At 54.3% G+C, this 17072-nt stretch overlaps 2 protein-coding genes across 2 annotated transcripts in view; one reads left to right on the top strand and one right to left on the bottom strand.

The window, feature by feature from the left end:
* The window catches only part of WDR93 (WD repeat domain 93), a 53991-nt gene extending 52148 nt beyond the window's left edge, over positions 1-1843 (top strand). Inside the window, exon 17 of the mRNA XM_055555658.1 lies at positions 1483-1843. Coding sequence (XP_055411633.1) covers positions 1483-1582 — 100 coding nt within the window. The 3' untranslated portion in view covers positions 1583-1843. The remainder of the gene's footprint in view (positions 1-1482) is intronic.
* A 6231-nt stretch (positions 1844-8074) lies between these two features.
* Positions 8075-9444, bottom strand: MESP1 (mesoderm posterior bHLH transcription factor 1). Its single transcript, XM_055555923.1, has 2 exons — positions 8749-9444; positions 8075-8433 (listed from the first exon to the last, which is right to left on the bottom strand). The coding sequence occupies exons 1-2, from the start codon at positions 9442-9444 to the stop codon at positions 8359-8361; spliced, it is 771 nt and encodes a 256-aa protein (XP_055411898.1). The 3' UTR covers positions 8075-8358.
* Positions 9445-17072: the final 7628 nt, after the last annotated feature.

Consider the following 17072-nt stretch of genomic DNA (forward strand, 5'->3'; position numbering starts at 1 on the left):
CCCTCTGCCTGCCCCTGCCCACCGACTCCCACACACACCCCACACACGGGGACTGGAAACTCCAAGGGTCGTCAATAGGGAAAGAGAAAGAGGTAGATCTGAGTGTCGCCAGGAAGCAACCGCCAGGATACTTTCAGTGAAAAAGGCGGACAGTGTGTTGCACTCTTCCTTTTAAGTTTACAAGGAGAGATGATATGCATGCCTGCACTTGTGTGTCTGAATGGTTTTCAAGGATTTACAAGGAGCCATTCATTACAGTTTCTTCGGGAACAGAAAATAAGGGTCTGAGGTGAGAAGGAGGTTTACTTTTAATTGTATACCCACTTTTGAATCCTTTGATTTTTTTTTTTTTTTAAGCAAAGCATAGGTTACTTACATTAGAAAAAAAAAAAAATGCTTTAATGCACTGAGTACCAGACATCTCGGTGTGGCTGTCCCACTGCCAGAGCCGCAGAACATACCCAAACCTGTGGTCCTTGTCTTTCCCCCAGAAGTGTCCCTCTTCCCATTTACTCTAAGCTTTTAAATGTTGTCCGCTTACTCAGGCGCCCGAGGTAGAAAGCTGGCAGCAGCCCGCACCCCTCCCCAGAAGGAAGGCCACCTCTCTCCTGCCTGCTCCCCATGGCCAGCTCTGCATGCAGTCTGAAGGGTGATCCTGGACTTCTCTGACTCTGCCACACTGACTGTGCATTTATCTTTTTATCTTTTTTTTTAAAGACTCAACTCAGAAATCTTATTCTCTGGGTGCATTCCCCAGGCAGGAAGTGCTCTTCTCTAGTTTTCTTCTATTGCTTTTAAATGCCTCCTGTTACAAATGTTCTTTTCCTCTTGTCACCTCACTAAACTGGGCTTCCCAGGTGGTGCTAGTGGTAAAGAATCTGCCTGCCAATGCAGGAGACAGCAAGAGACAAGAGTTTGATCCCTGGATCAGGAAGATCCCCTGGAACAGGAAATGGCAACCCATTCCAATATTCTTGCCTGGGAAGTTCCATGCACAGAGGAGTCTGGCTGGCTACAGTCCATGGGGTCGCAAAGAGTCGGATATGACTTAGTGACTGATCACCTCACTAAACTGTGGTGGGGGAGAGGGCAGCTGTTTTAGTCACTTTGATCTTGCCAACGTTTCCCCCAGTGCTGGTCACTAGTACGCGCTCACGAAATGTTACACGTAACTAGTGGCATTCGGATGTATTTAATGTTGGAACTGCAAATAGACTTTTAGTTCATAAATTCACCTTCCATCACTCCTATTATTCCTTCTGCAAAGCTGATTCAGGTACCTTCTGTGCACCAGGCTGAGTCCTGAGAACACAGACAGGAAGCAGACGTGTCATTTGGGGAGTTTCTCATATCAGCCCAGGGTGGTCAGGGTCTGCCCTGGGGACCTAGGAGCCCTGGGTGGGGGGTTGGGTGGGGGGGAATAGGGAATGGGGGGGGATGTGATACAAAGCAAGTTCCCCTCATCAACGGCCTGTCCCACAGTATTCAGAACCTGGCAAAGTACAAGGTGAAAGAGGAAGAGCACTGGACCCGGCTTCGGAGGTATTCCTTGCTTCTCCAAAAAGAGGACCTTAAGAAGTGACCGGGCTGCGGCCCTAGGCTCTGAAGAGGTTGGCAGCAGGCAGGCTTTGCCCCTGAACGCTCTGAGATCAAGAGACAAGACAAAGGGCTGCAGCTCAGTAGGCCTCAGGGGCCTGGCTTGAAGTCCTGGACCTCTGCAAGCCAGCAAGGGGAGAGACATGATTTGGGGGTGGGGGGGGCCTTCAACCTGTAAGCCACTTGTCAGAATGCTCAGGAGAGCAGATGTCACCTGAATAAACAGAGATATTGTTTCCAGACTCCAAAGCTGCTGTGGTGTGTATCCTTCATTCCCACTCAGTCCAGACCCCCAGCAGGGCCCAGGCAATGAGGTCAGCCAGAGTCCCATGCCTCATAGGCCCACAAGCACAGCAGGAGCCACTCTGCTCAAATAAGCAAGACACCCAGTCCACCGGGCTCTGTGTGGCCCCCTTTTCTCTTGGCCCACTTGTTGTGGAATCTCTCTGGAGAGGCTGAGGCTCAGAGTAGGTTGACTGACTGCCTGAGGTCACACAGGTGTGAGAGGCAAAGTGGGGGCACGCAGGAATTTTGCCACTGCTGCCTGGGAACCCTAGAGGAGACTGGGGGCTGGGGGCCCAGGAGGGAGGGGCAGAGGTACCTTTTTCTTTTCTATAAACTGCCCTTCCCAGGAAAATTGGGTGGAGTCAGTCCCCTGCCGCTCAAAGCTTACGCCTGCCTCTCTGAGGACACCGTGTGGTGCCTTTAAGAACTGCAGGTGGTTAGTGCGCCCCAGCTTCTCCAAAGACTGAATGCTTGCATGGTTTGTGACCATATCTAGACAGCATATTAAAAAGCAGAGACATTACTTTGTCAACAAAGGTCTGTCTAGTCAAGGCTATGGTTTTTCCAGGATTCATGTATGGATGTGAGATTTGGAGTATAAAGAAAGTTGAGCGCCAAAGAATTGATGATTTTAAACTGTGGTGTTGGAGAAGACTCTTGAGAGTCCCTTGGACTGCAAGGAGATCCAACCAGTCAATCCTAAAGGAAATCAGTCCTGAATATTCATTGGAAGGACTGGTGTTGAAGCTGAAATTCCAATACTTTGGCCACCTGATGTGAAGAACTCACTCATCTGAAAAGCCCCTGATGCTGGAAAAGTTTGAAGATGGGAGGGGAAGGGGACAACAGAGGATGAAATGGTTGGATGGCATCACTGACTCAATGGACATGAGTCTGAGTAAACTCCGGGAGTTGGTGATGGACAGGGAGGCCTGGTGAGCTGTAGTTGCAGAGTCGGACACGACTAAGCGACTGAACTGAACTGTTTCTGTGTCCCTATCCACTTTCTCCCCCGAGTCATACACAGTCTTTGTTGGCATGACACCTGCCTCATAGCAGGTTACATGACACCTGACTAGTTGAATGCCCCCTGGATGAAGAGATCCCCACCTGAGACACTCTGCCCCCCGCCGTCCTCACCATGAGAATGAAAACACAGCAGGAAAAACAAAAACAGAACGTTCTACAGTATCCTTTTCCTCTACACAGTATGTATGGTGGCTGGCAGGTCTCTCTGGGATGAGAAAGGAAAATTTAGGATGATCGTCTCGGCTTTACATGTCACCTAAATGTGACGGGGAACTGACATTTACAGGACATCTACCAGGGTCTCTGTATTTTAGATAAAAGCCTTAAGTCACTTTGTGAAATGTAAGTATGATTGTCCCCATCTAACAAAGAGGGAAATTGAGACTGCAGTCAAGACTTGGAACAACCTTATCAAATGTTGGTGGACTTTTTCAGTAGCAAAAGTCAGAAACCCAACTCAAACTAACTTCAGCCACAAGGAGAATTTGTTGGCTCATGGAGTGTAAAAGTCTAGACATAATTCTTTCCATGTGGTTGGCCCCAGGTCAGGTTGTTTATTTTTGTTTTAGTATCTATTTTTCTTTATTTACTTATTTGGCTACACCAGGTCTTAGTTTCAGCATGCAGGATCTAGTTCCCTGACCAGGGATTGAACCTGGGTCCTCTGCATTGGGAGCATAGAGTCTTAGCTACTGGACCACCAGGGAAGTCCCCACCCCCCAGTTTTGATTCCCTTTTTTAGGTAGGCCCTTCTGCTTGGGTGGCAAAAAGACCACGAACAGCACCCACGGTGACTGTCCCTTTTTCAGTGGTTCCAGCAAAGTCCTGAGCCTGCTCCTCACTGGCCTGCATGTGGTCGCGTCCCTGAACCACTCACTGTGATGACCATTTAAACCTGCACACGTGCCCATCCCTAGATGGGCGTGGAGGTCACGGCCACCCAAACTAAGGAAGGGAGAGCTGTCTGGAGAAAAGAAAATGACAGGCTGCAAGGGACAAGAGTAGGAGGGGTGCTGAGCAGGCCAAGACAATGGAGGTGCCCTGTCCACCCTTTCCAAAGTCACATGCTGCCAACACCAGGCACCTCCTCACTTCCTAGTATGGGTGGGGAGAGCAATGGGGGTTGGGGCATTCACAGGGAACCTTACATGCTGGACCCACAGAGGGATAAGGGAGAGGGAACCAGGGCTGGCAAAGTACCAGAAGGTGGGCAGAAGAGGCTCAGGTGGCATGAGGCTGGGGAATCCAGGGCTCTAGCCCCACCCCCCATGGAGCTGGTGCACTACTGGGGCTGTGCAAGTGGCCCCCAAAGATGTCCCTGCCCTCTGGGAGAGAGGGCCCTGAGAAGCACCAAGAACCCTGGGTTTTCTTGGGGAGCATTAGGACGCAGGCGAGTGTCCAGGGCACAGAGTTTAGGAGGCACTCACTCTCAGGGTTGTGCAAAGGCAGGGTCTGTACCTGGATGGGGAGGGGGCAGAGGAGGAGAGTGGACAAAGTGGGCCTGGCCTCACCCTGGGACAATCCGGGCCTTGCAGTTAGGACTGGCTTCCCTCCTGAGCCCTGGGCCAGCCTGGTTCTCCAAGCGGGGGTGTTTCAGAATCCTGGGGCATCCATGTGCCCCGCCCCTCAGGTGGGCTGGTTCATTTAGCACAGCATGGCCCTCCAACCAGGCACACCACCCACTCGCCCAAGTTTGAGCCCAGCTTTCCAGCCCGGCTCCTGGGACAGTCTGCCCTCTGCTGATACAGACCAGCAGCCTCCCCTCCAGCCCTGGGTTCATCTGGTGACCCATGTGGTGTGTCCTTGAAGCGATGTCTTCAGTGTCAACTGATCGCTTAGCTACCCCTCCTGAAAACACTGACCCATCCAGCATCAGCATCTACAAAACACGGCTCTCTCACAGGAGCAATACATGTGGTCAGCAGGCAGCGGCAGGTCCCTGCCGGAGATGGCACTGGTGGCCCATGTGCTTTAGGAGCTTTATTCAGACCCCTCAACACACACACATACTACTTGCTTGACGGGCTACAGCAAAGACCAGAACTGTTGAGTACCGCTCACCAATGTCGCCAACCAATAAACAGGTATACTTTGTCGTCGTTTAGTCGTTCAGTCGTGTCCGACTTTTTGAGACCCCATGGACTATACCCCGCCAGGCTCCTCTGTCCATGGGATTTTCCAGGCAAAGATACTGGAGTGGGTTGCCATGTCCTTCTCCAGGGGATTTTCCCGGCCCGTGTCTCTTGCATCTCCTGCCTTGGCTGCTGGATTCATCACTGCACCACCTGGGAAGCCCCAACCAGGTATACTGCTGCTGCTGCTAAGTCACTTCAGTCGTGTCCGACTCTGTGTGACCCCATAGACAGCAGCCCACCGGGCTCCCCCATCCCTGGGATTCTCCAGGCAAGAACAGGAGTGGGTTGCCATTTCCTTCTCCAATGCATGAAAGTGAAAAGTGAAAGGGAAGTCGCTCAGTTGTGTCCGACTCTTTGCGACCCCATGGACGGGAGCCTACCAGGCTCCTCCATCCATGGGATTTTCCAGGCAAGAGTCCTGGAGTGGGGTGCCATCGCCTTCTCCGAACCAGGTATACTAGCTTTGTGAAAATTTCCTTGTTCTTTTTCTGTACTCCAGTGTCCTCATCTGTAAAAGAGCTACAGGTGCCCCACCACCTGCCCACCTCACCTGTGCATCTGAGGCTTAAATGACTTGAAATTAGTTGTTGAATTTATTTTCTTTAACATTTTATTTTTTAGCAATATATATAAATAGAATTCTCCTTTAACCTTTTGACCTTTCCTCAGGGCATGTGGAATTCTATCTAGGTTCCTGACCCCAGATGGGACCCGCATTGGAAGCCTGGAGTCTTAACCACTGGCCAGCCAGGGAAGCGCCCCCAGTTGGTGAATTTAAAGCCTTAAACACAGCCCGGGCTCGTCCGGTTGCTCCGTATATATGTGCTTCTCCACCATGACGGTTCTGACCCCTGGCGGCTGCGAAGGCGGCCAGCAGCGACCAGAGCCGGTCAGGATCAGCCGCTGATGCCATACTCTGCCCTCCCCACCACGCCCACGCGCACCCCCACCCCACTTCCAGTAGGCCTGCGCGCAGCCCGCTCCGGACCAGCCCCCACGGTGAGGGGACGTGCCACCCAGCACCCTCTGTCCCTGCTCAGCTGTCGCCAAGGCGATACGCCCGCGGTGAAGCACACCGGCCCCGGAGTCATACCCGGGGCCCAGTCTCAACGCGGCCCCTGATCTTCCTCAACTTCCCATCCTCCACACGGCCCCGCTAACGGCTTAGCTCAACAGGTTAGCAGAGAACTGACAGCGCGCCCTCACCCAGGGCTCACCTACCTGGGAGCCGCTCTCGGCCCTCCTCCTGGTGGGTGCCCCCCAGGAAGGGGGTGGGGTGCGGGAGGGGTGGGAGGCGCCCCTTCCCATCTCCAGCCCTCTTATTAGCGGGGACGTGTTAATGGAAATTCACACCCAGGTGCTAATAAACAGTGGGCCGCTCTAGGCTCGGAGAGCGAGGGGAGGCGCACCCCAGGGGAGGGGGCTGGCCGATGAGACCCACTTATCTATGAAAAGACTTGCTAATAACTTTAATTCCCCGTCCTAAACCACGGGGCCTTTACCATGCAAATAGATTTTTCTAAACTGGGCAGGGTCCTGGAGAAGACTTCCCGCTCAGCTCCTTAGGGCCCTGGGAGGGAAGACAGAGTTGGGGGCGGAGGCGCGGGAAAGGGGCGGATCGGTGAAGGTGTGAGGTCCCGCCCCCTGCGGGGCCTCTGCTTTTGGATCCCACTCTCTACAACCAAATGCTGGCCAGGGAGCGCCAGGACTCCTGAATTACACACTGTGACCCCCACCCCACTCCGAGTTATTGCCCCTCCTGGCCTGGGCCAGAGCATTGGGAATGATCTCTGAAGTGGTTTCAAAACAAATCAATATCAACCTATAAATCATAAACTGTGCTACACCCATGCAATGGAATATTACTGAGCAATAAATATAAATGAAGTACTGATACACGAGAAAATATGCTTTCATTCATATGAAAGTCCAGAATAGGCAAATCTGTAGAGCTAGAAGAAAGCAGATGAGTGGGCTGGGGTGGAGAATAGGGGGATGGAGTAACAGGGAATCACGGATAAATGGTTACAGGGTCTCTTTTGAGGGGTAGTAAAAATGACCCAAAATAAGACAGTGGTGATGGTTACCTAACTATGTATATACTAAAACCATTGAATTATGTACTTGAAAAGAATGCATTTCATGGTATAAATTATATCTCAATAAAGATATTTTTTAACAAATGCCAAGGTCAGTATTTCAAAGATGCTTGAGGGGGGCAGGGAGGAAGCATTCATAGATGGCTGAGAGACCCCTTACCCCACCTCACCAACCCCCTGGCTTGACTGCTCATCAGACCCCCTGACTGAACCCAGGTTTCCCCTCCCCCCATACAGCATTTCCCTAATCTGAATCCAAGCCTAGATCCAGGTCAGTTCTGTGGATCTGGATACAACCGATGGACCTCTCATCTTGCCTGAGCCAGGCCTCTGGGAGGTCACAGCTATTTAAAATTGGGACTGATCCACCTGTGTTATGTCCCTAAACAAGGGAGAGAAACCAGAGTAAAGGGAGATGGGAGAATCCCAGGGTCCAGGCCTTGATGCTCCAGCACAAGGGCAGTACACACATGCAGTGAGCCCTTGGAGCTGGCGTCCTGTCAGACCCTAGAAAGAGTGGAGCAGGCAAAACCCAACCAGGGCCGAGAGCTCAGATTCTGGAAGTCATACCTGGGTTTGAGTGCTGATCCTTGGTTTATCCTTCTGCAAAATAACTACTTAGGAATAAAATGTGTAAAGACCCGGTGCACAGTAAGTATGCACTAATGGAAACGCATTTTCTACAGAGATACTTGGTTTTATCCAGGTTCAAAGAAAAGGTAGACAGACTCAGCTTGCGGCTGCTTTCCTCAAATGAAGCCCCGCCCCCTTCAGGCGGGCCCATCGGGAATAAGGGGGTGCTAAGACAGGGCTAGGGGCAAGGAGGAAGGGGTCTGAGGCCGTGTGCTTCGGGGACTCCCAAATCCCTGACGTCCTTTGGAGGAGGGGAGGGAAGCTTTGTGTCCTTGTGGAGGAAGAACTTGCCAACTGACACCAGCACAGAGTTTATTCACAAATAAATAAATACATACTAGGCAGAGCTCCTGCCTGTCTCCAAGTGTCCACCCTCTGAGCCCCTCCATCGCGGGAGGGGTTGCGGAAGTCCGTCCTAGGTGGGGACCGGCTCTCACTTCCAGCGATGCCCATGCCGGTATCTCCGGTGCCCTCTTTCAGGAAAGGGAGTCTGGAGAGGGACCGCTTCGAAGGCGCGGAGGCCAAAAAGGGGTCGGTGCTCACAGAACTAGGCGCCAGATGTCCGCCGTCACTTCAACTTCTCAGGCCGGCGGCCACTCCAGGGGCAAGAGGGGCATCGAGGTCTCCAGCAGGGCCAGTACATCGCCGGGAAAGAGCTGGAGGTGACAGGGGACAGCGTGGTCCTCAGCGTGAGGCTGCCGAGCCGGGGTGTCCGCGCTCGTGAGCTCCGCTCTCAGGGGGGCCTTCGGCGTCCCCAGTGTCCCCCTCCCTCCCCTCGCCGCTCGGGCGCCCCGCGCACGCCAAACGTGTCGCTCCAGAGAGCGAGTAGGCGAGGCCGGGCCGCCGGTGGGGGAGCCCCACGGGGGGCTGATCCCCGGAGTGTGAGGTGGGGATGTGAGACGGTAGGTAGTGCCACCCCACGACGGCGCTGAGCCGGGAGGGAGTTCCGCGCGATGGAGGGCGATACTAACCGGGGATGAGGGGCTCGGCTCCAACGCCGGTCCTTGCGGGCAAGCCGCCCCGCGGTCGTAAAGCACCGGAGGGTCGCGCAGCTCGGGCGCTGCCAGGGCTCCGGGGCAAGCCGGCGGGGACCCCCAGGACACCGCGGTGCCGGCGGCCGAGCTGGAGCAGCAGCCTCGCATCTGCGCCTCCGCGGGGCCGCCGTCGGGGCACAGCGCGCAGCCCCGAGGGGGCGCCGCGTCGCCGCGTTGCCGGCGCCGGCGCTGCAGGCTGTCCTCGCTGAGGCCCAGCACGGCCGACAGGTGTCCGATGTAGCGGATGGCCAGGCGCAGCGTCTCGATCTTGGTCAGGCTCTGGCCGGCGGGCGCCACAGACGGAGGCAGAAAGCGGCGCAGCTCGTGGAGGGCGCGGGCGAGCGTGCGCATGCGCAGCTTCTCCCGCTCGCTGGCGCTCTGCCTCTGCCCGGCGCCCAGGCGGCCTCCCCGCGCGCCTCGCCTCCCAGCTGCCCGGGCGCGGAGGGCGGCGCGGGTGGCCGGGCTCCCGGGGCTCGACACGGGGCTGCAGGCCGGGACGCTGCCCCAGGAGTCCGGGGACGAAGCGGGGGAGCAGCCGCAGTCCGCGTCGGCGGCCGACGGCGGCTGAGCTGGGCCCCAGCCTGCCGCGAGCATCCAGGACTCAGAGAGCGGAGGGCACAGGGGCTGGGCCATGGCAGCGGCGGCGTGTCTGGGGGCTGGCAGCCGGCGACCGCTTTATCCCCGAGCCCCGAAGTGTGAAGTGGCCTCTTCCAGGCCGCATCAGCACTTCAAAGGGGGCTAGGGGGCCTGGCGGGGGCGGGGCTTGACCCTTTGAACCAATGTCTGGGTGGGGGTTGCGGGGGCCGAAGGTGTCGGCCTGTTGGCTACGCCAGGTTGGCCCCACCTGGGCCCTCGCATGGACACCTGACCCGGACACTCCGGCCTTCTGCTCGCGCCAGTAGCAGGCGCTGTCCAGGGTGTTGGACCAGCTCAGCAGGCTAAGGGAAGCCCGGTCAGGGAACTGCAAATTCTGTTACTTAGGTTTGGGGCTGCCTTCACCTGTCGGAAACCTTATGCAAATTCTTGTTTTCTTGAGGGTTTTCCTGGTTTCTCAGTGGTAAAGAATCTGCCTGCCAATGCAGGAGACATGGATTCGATCCCTGGTCCAGGAAGATCCCACACGCCTCGGAGTAACGAAGCTCAGTGCACCACATTCATTGAACCTGTGCTCTAGATAGAGCCCAGGAGCGGCAACTTCTGAAGCCCCCGCGCACCCTAGAGCCAGAGCTCTGCAACAAGAGAAGCCACCGCAATGAGAAGCCCATGCACCACAACCAGGGAGTAGCCCCTGCTTACCCGCAACTAAAGAAGAGCCCACGCAGCAACCAAGATGCAGCAAGCCAGAACTAAATAAATGCTTAAAAAAAAAAAAGTTTTCTTGAACCTTCATTTCCAGTTTGTGTAATGGGGGAGAAGGAAACGGCAACCCACTCCAGTATTCTTTCCTGGAGAAGTCCACGGACAGAGGAGCCTGGCAGGTTCATACGGTCCACGGGGTCGCAAAGAGTCGGACACGACTGAGTGACTAACACGGGCACGCTGTGGCAGCAGGTCCCTGGACTCCTGTAGAGGCCAGGAGGGCGTGGGGCCCTGACTCCATGTTCCTCCTCCAGGGCAGACTGGTCCTGGGTGCTCCCTTCCCTGGAGGTGGTGAGTGGGAGAGACGAAGCTATCCCTGTAAATCCAGCAAGCTGGCAAAATCTGGGCAGGCTGGTGAACCATCTGAGCTGGAGGAGAGGAGCCCTGCTGCCCTCCAGGACACCCTCAGCCTGGCAGGGTCGAGGGCTTGGCCTGTTGCCACAGCTTCCACCTCTGGCCTTTTGCTGGCATCCCACCACTTTGGGGCAGGTGTAATGGGCTTTGCCAATGAAATGTGAGTGACAATGACACAGAAAAAGCACTTAAGAAAATTCAGAGTAATTCCCTGGTGGTCCAGTGGTTAGGACTCAGCGCTCTTACTGCAGGGGCCCCAGGTTCTATCCCTGGTCAGGAAATAAGATCCCACAACACACAGCACGGCAAAAAAAAAAAAAAAACACCCCATGATGATAAAAATTCTCAGCAAATTTAGGCTCAAGGAGAACTTTCTCAGTCTGATGAAAGGCATCCTCAGGGAACCTACAGCTCACAGCATACTAAATAGGGAAAGACTGAAAGATTTCCTTCAATACTCAGAGCAAGGCGAGGATGTTGGCTTCTACTCACACTTTGTCAATGTTGGGAGGTGGGGGTCTCACCTGTGGAATAAGGAAAGAGAAATAAAAGGCATATGGATTGGAAAGGAAGAAATAAAACTGTCTCCATTTATGGACAACATGATTGTCCACATGGAAAAGCTCAGAGGGTCTGCATCGCCTGCCTGACCCTTCGGGTCTGAGTTTACATGTTGTCACAATAGCTCCTTCATGCATGGAGGTCTGCTCTCCAGCTGAACTGTGAAGTATTTGGAGTTTGGTATCATGTCTTCCAAAGAAGTGGTATCTAGGGTTTCTTTCAGAGGTCTGCTGTCTTGCGTCCCCCAGGCTTCCAGTTCTGTGAGACTCATGGGTGAGCTGGTTTGTAGCAAAGAAAGCCAAGTGACTTGGTACCTTCTTCCTGAGCATCTTTGCTCACTACCAACCCTCTCCCCTTGTCTCCTTTCTCTTCTACTGCCCTTGGCCTCTCTTAACACCCTCTATACCCCATACTCTGCAGTCTGTCTCAGCAGCCCAAATGCTTATGCCCATGATCACATATAGGAGAGACAGTGCCAACCCACCCCTGGAGAGAAGGGCTAGAGTCCATCCCATGGGCACATGCCACAGGGCCCATTGGCTCCCTAGGAGAGCCTGGCCTACGAGGACCCTCCCAGGCATGCAGCTGTCAGTATGGTCTGCCCTGTCTGGATCCTGGACAATGGATGGGGTTCTAGATCCAAGCCAAGAACCTGGCATTAGACCCCCCTTTAATCACACTTGACTGGAGCTAACAAACAGTGGAAACAGGTTGTACATTCAAGTACAAGGAGGTGCAGAGTCAAAGCTGGTCAGGCAGGAGGGGTGGGATCCCAGGGGGCTCTGGGCATGCTGTTGCCAATCTCTGAATGTCAACAAATTCCTCCAATTGCCATACAATTCTGATTTCCACTTTGTAGCTGATAACTGAGAAAACTCAGAATGACCAGGCTTCCCTGGTGGCTCAGACGGTAAAGAATCCACTTGCAATGCAGGAGACCCAGGGTTTGATCCCTGGGTTGGGAAGATATCCTGGAAAAGGGAATGGCTACCCAATCCAGTATTCTTGCCTGGAGATCCCATGGATATAGGAGCCAAGTGGGCTATAGTCCATGGGGTCACACAGAATCAGACACGATTGAGTGCCTAATACTTTCACTTTCAGAATGACCAAAAGCTCCTAGAAAATCAGCCACCCTTTTCTTGTATTGTTATATTATTATTTATTTGAAAATCTAATATATGCACATGATTAAAAGTTGAATGAGTATAGAGGGCATATCAAATTTCTTTACTCTTCTGCATCTGAGGTCTCCAATTGCTAGTTCAGGGGAAACCACCATGACTGGTTTGTGGGCAACAATGCTCTTAAAGTAAATTTTTGTTAAGTACAAAATCAACTAGACATTCTTTAAACAAAGGGCCATATGTGCATGGGAGGTAGGCTGTTGATCCTGAAAACACAGCTCTGGCCCCCGAGGATGCTCAAATCTGAGAGCCAACAGTTAACATTAATTGCTCACTTACGTGGGAACCACTGAAAGCTATGGAGCAAGAGACAGACACCATGCATGGCATGTGATGGGAAGATCTCTGGTGTCGGGGTTGAGAGAGGCTTAAAAGGATTCATGGGTGTCCATGGAGGCCAAGAACTCACAATAAAACGGCATGAAAGAGGCAGGGTGGTTGGGAGGGTTCCGCCTCCAACTCCAGTCTTTCCATCTTCAGCTCCAAGGCTGACAAATTGGAGGTGCCAGCTGGAATCCCTCCCTCTCCTGTGACCCCTCAAGGCCCAGTGTGTGCAAGGCTATGGGCCTGATGAAGCCAAGCAGGGACAAAGGAGGGACCCCCAAGCTGGAGCCTGGGCTCTCCGGGCTCCCATCAGCTGGCCTCCCTCTTCCCCGGAGCCCCCATGCCTCTCGCACCTTTGATCTTCTTATCGCCAGCCCCTCCGGTGGGTTCATTAGGGAGCTGCCCCAGTTAATGAGTTCTCCGGGCTACAGGGCCCACACGCCCTCCCGCTGGGCTAAGGCCTTCACACCTCTGGGGCCTGTGTTTTGACAAGTGCCAGAACCAGTGGCTCCTGCTCCCCCAGCCCGAGCCTGCCTTCGCCTGCCAACGTGTAAGGCTGGGAAATGAGGCCTTGGGGCAGCCCCACTGAGCGGAGGTGAGAGTTCAGGGGGTCCTCGGCCAGGGTCCTCAGCAGGCAGGACAGGTCAGCACCCCCTTGGGCTGGGGCCTGGGTCTCAGCCTTCCTTCTAGGAGCCAGCCAGCTGCCTCAGGTCGAGCCTGGATCCTGGGCGCTGCCCCTTCCCACCTCCCAGCCTCAATGCCCTCATTTCCCCAGCCAGCCCCACTGACAGGAGAGTGCTAATCAAAGGTGCAATGTCAGTCTTCCCCTCGCAGCCCCTAATCCCGACCCCGCCGGAGCCAGAGGCCCCAGGAGAAGGAAGCGGCTCTCCTACCGCCAGCCTGTTTAGCATCAGCAGGGACACCTCCTGGGAGGCTCCTAATTTGGGTGTTCCCTGCTGCCGGGGATCTTCCCGCCACACCTCGGCACCGGTCTGAGAGAAAGGCCCTTTCAAGGAGAGTGATTGTTGTTCATGAAGCCCCATCTTTAGGCAGCTTAGGACACCCCTCCTAGGGTTGCAGCTTAGAATCGAATCCCTCTTCTGCCACGTACCACCTGTGTCACTTGGGTAACTCAGTCTCCACCTCTCCCATGAATCATACCTGCTGTGCTGATGTTGCAAGGGTATCAAATCATCCTGCACAGACCATACTTCCAGCAGCGCCTCATGCATATCCCTGCTGTCACTTGGGGCCTGGCCTCAGCCGGATCCCAGCTCACAAGCGTGTTCTGATGTGGATGTCACTGCTTCACCTTCATAGTTAAGGAAATGGAGGCGCAGGGGGTGGTCCTATGTCACATGGCCAGGAGGGGCAAAGCGGGGGTCCGTCTGGTGCTGTTTGGGACCAAAGCGAGTGTCCTGTCCTCCCACCAGCTCCCCTGTCTCCTCTGGAAACCTCCAGTGGCTCCTTTCCTCCTGCAGGGCCGCCTCAAGAGTGAGGGTGCAGGAAGAGCGGGCGATGCCCCCTAGTCCTCAAGGCCCCCTGAAACCTCGCTACAAGTCACCTGGATCTGTTGACATGTTAAAAATGTAAAGCATTTCCAGATCCACCCTGGACCTGTTTGAGCCAGAATCCCTGGAGGAGATTCCGGGTATGTAAAGTGAAATGTCCTGAGAACGATGAAGCTCAGCCACTTTTGAGAAGCCGTACGCTACAGTGATCCCCCTCCAATCCGGAGAGTGGAAGAGGCATGGGGAGTGCCCAGCCTCCACCATGGAACCTACAGTCCACTGTGTCATGGACAGATGAGGCCATGCTTGTGTTGGAGGTGTTGGAGGCTCTGGAGCCCAGAGCCATCAGAGGGCCCAGCAGGAAGGCTCCCAGCTTCCCCTCCACCTCCCTCCTTCCCCATCAGCTCCCAGTGAAGTTCCTCAAGGCTCCCAGGAAGCCCCTTCCAACTGAGATCACCACCCTCCCCTCACACCTTTAGCTCCCGGAGCCACTGGCTTGGCAAGCCATATGGAATAGATTATTCTGGACCCATGATAATCTGATTATCTTGGTCATGGATCAGCTGGAATGCACAGCCAGTGAAAGTCACAGGAAGGAGGCAGAGGGGTGATGAGGAGGGAGGGGGTGGGAAGAAAAGAGAGAGATCTGTCAGATTCCTGGTAAGGCTGGGGAGGAAGTGCCAGTTCTGGGAGCCGGGCCAGGCCGAGAAGGCAGGGAAAGTAGATCGTGTCTCTCCCCTTAGAGGTGTTACATCTATGCTTCTTCACTTCATCTGGGTAAGAGGAAGGTCTGAGCCTTATAGTGAAACATGGGGAAACCAGGCATGAAAGGGGTGACGTAAGTAGCTGAACCAGCCCAAAGCAAAGATGCAGACATGTGAATACAGGGAAACTTGTCACGGCCCCTCAGTCAGTATAGCTGTAAAGTGGAGTAAGGACTCCCAACTACCTGCTGAGATGTCCTGGGAGACTGCATGCCTTGGTTGCAAAGCATGGTCTCTTGCCAGAGAGCTGCCCTTGGGTGTCCAGTGTCCTTGCATTCCCAGCCACAGACAGCAGAGGGCGCTGCCCAGCTACCTGGGATCTTGGGATCTGGGCTGGGCGGACCTCCTGCCATTGTCAGAGGACTTATTTATTTATTTTTCTGGGGCCAGGGCCAGTGCTGGGTGGAGGTGGTGGGCACTGGAAGCTAAGCAGATATGTCAGAGACACTGAGGCTGGCTTAAGAAATGGGTGAGGCTGACTTCGTGCCAGTGTGATGGGCTATGTGACCCCAGACAGTCCATTTGTTCTCTCTGGACCCCAATTTGCTTATCTGTCCACTGGGGAAAACATACACCTGTGTGCAGAAAGGTAAAGCAAGATGGAAACTAGAGGAATGAGGAGAAGGCAGACGGGCTCAGGTCTCCCTCCTTTCCCTACATACCCCTGGAAGCAGAGGTTGAAAGCAATCAGACCACGAGCTGACCAAAACTCTAGGCTCACCAGCTCCCCCTAAGGATTTACAGGCCCAACTCAGTGGCTAACTTTGGGCACATCCAGCACCAGTACCTGCAGAAAGCACAGGATGGTGCTTCCTCCGGGCAGGATACACAGATTTCTGGCTCCTTCTAACCCCATGCCTGCCCTGGCTGACTGCACAGCAGAACAGTGAGGAGCCAGGACAATAGCGAGGCTCCAGCCAAGTCACTGGGTGGCTCCCGGCCTCAGTCAGCTCCAGGCTGTCCTTCCCAAGGGCTGGGGAAGGAGCACATCACCTCCCTTCTCCTGGGGTATCTAACTTCAGACCTAATATAGAGCAGGGGCTCCTGGGAGTGGGCTGGAATGTCTGGGTAGGGTCTGGGGAAGTGAAGAGCTTCTGAGCATAGGATCCTTTGTCAGAGACTGGGAAACAGCCCTGAACAGAGTGGAGAACATGTAGGGGGCGAGGATAAAGCTTAAGTTGCATGCATGCATGCCAAGTCACTTCAGTCAGGTCTCTTTGCAACCCTATGGACTGTAGCCCTCCAAACTCCTCAGTCCATGGGATTTTTTAGGCCAGAAAACTGGAGTGGGTTGCCAGGCCCTCCTCCAGGGGATCTTCCCAACCCAGGGATAGAACTTGCGTCTCTACCGCTAGCACCACGTGGGAATCCAGGGCTTAAATTGACCAGATTATAAACAGAAGAAGGGTCTTACATGGTCAGTACTGATTATGGGCCTACTGAGGGTAAGATAAACCCACCAAGAGAAAGCCAAGTCTAGCCCTTGGCAGAGCCCAGGAAGTTCCTTCACCCTTGGAGATCATGCCTCACCCCAGGCCCTGGGAGCGCACAGTCAGCACCCAGCATGGGCGGCCCGTCTGGCGGAGGCCCCCAGGAGTGCTGACACCAGCTGCTTGCCTCCCACAACCAGGTTGGCCTTGACAACCCCCGCCTCTGCCCCCCCCCCCCCCCCCCGCCCCGGCCCTCCCCAAGGCTGGCCCCAGGCTTCAGAACAGCCTCAGCATGCCCTTTGCCCAGCGATTTCCCTGATGGGGAATTCATCCTGATAAGAAAAGATTAAAGGTGCAAGTGAAGCCTTGCTCCTAACAGATCCAAACCGCAGAAAAACCCCTTCCGTGTGACTTGATTGATATAAGGAAAAGCAAAAAAGAACAAAAATCTAAAAACCAACCCCTGCTGTGCATTTTGTAAGGCTCCACAGCATGTGTGTGCATAAATGCATACTCACCAAGGCTAAGATCTAGGACTTATCTGGTGTGCGGGTGGAGCAGGGCTGGGTTCTGAGGGTTGATATACAGAGATGTTAATCATATCTATAAGGTTTAAAATTTTTATAAGGAGTTTGCATTCACAGGTGACATGTGCAGTTTAAAAGTATGCTGCTGCTAAGTCACTTCAGTTGTGTCTGACTCTGTGTGACCCCATAGATGGCAGCCCACCAGGCTCCGCCGTCCCTGGGATTCTCCAGGCAAGAACACTGG

The sequence above is a fragment of the Bubalus kerabau genome, chromosome 19 (assembly GCF_029407905.1).
Source record: "Bubalus kerabau isolate K-KA32 ecotype Philippines breed swamp buffalo chromosome 19, PCC_UOA_SB_1v2, whole genome shotgun sequence".
NCBI classification, from domain to species: domain Eukaryota; kingdom Metazoa; phylum Chordata; class Mammalia; order Artiodactyla; family Bovidae; genus Bubalus; species Bubalus kerabau.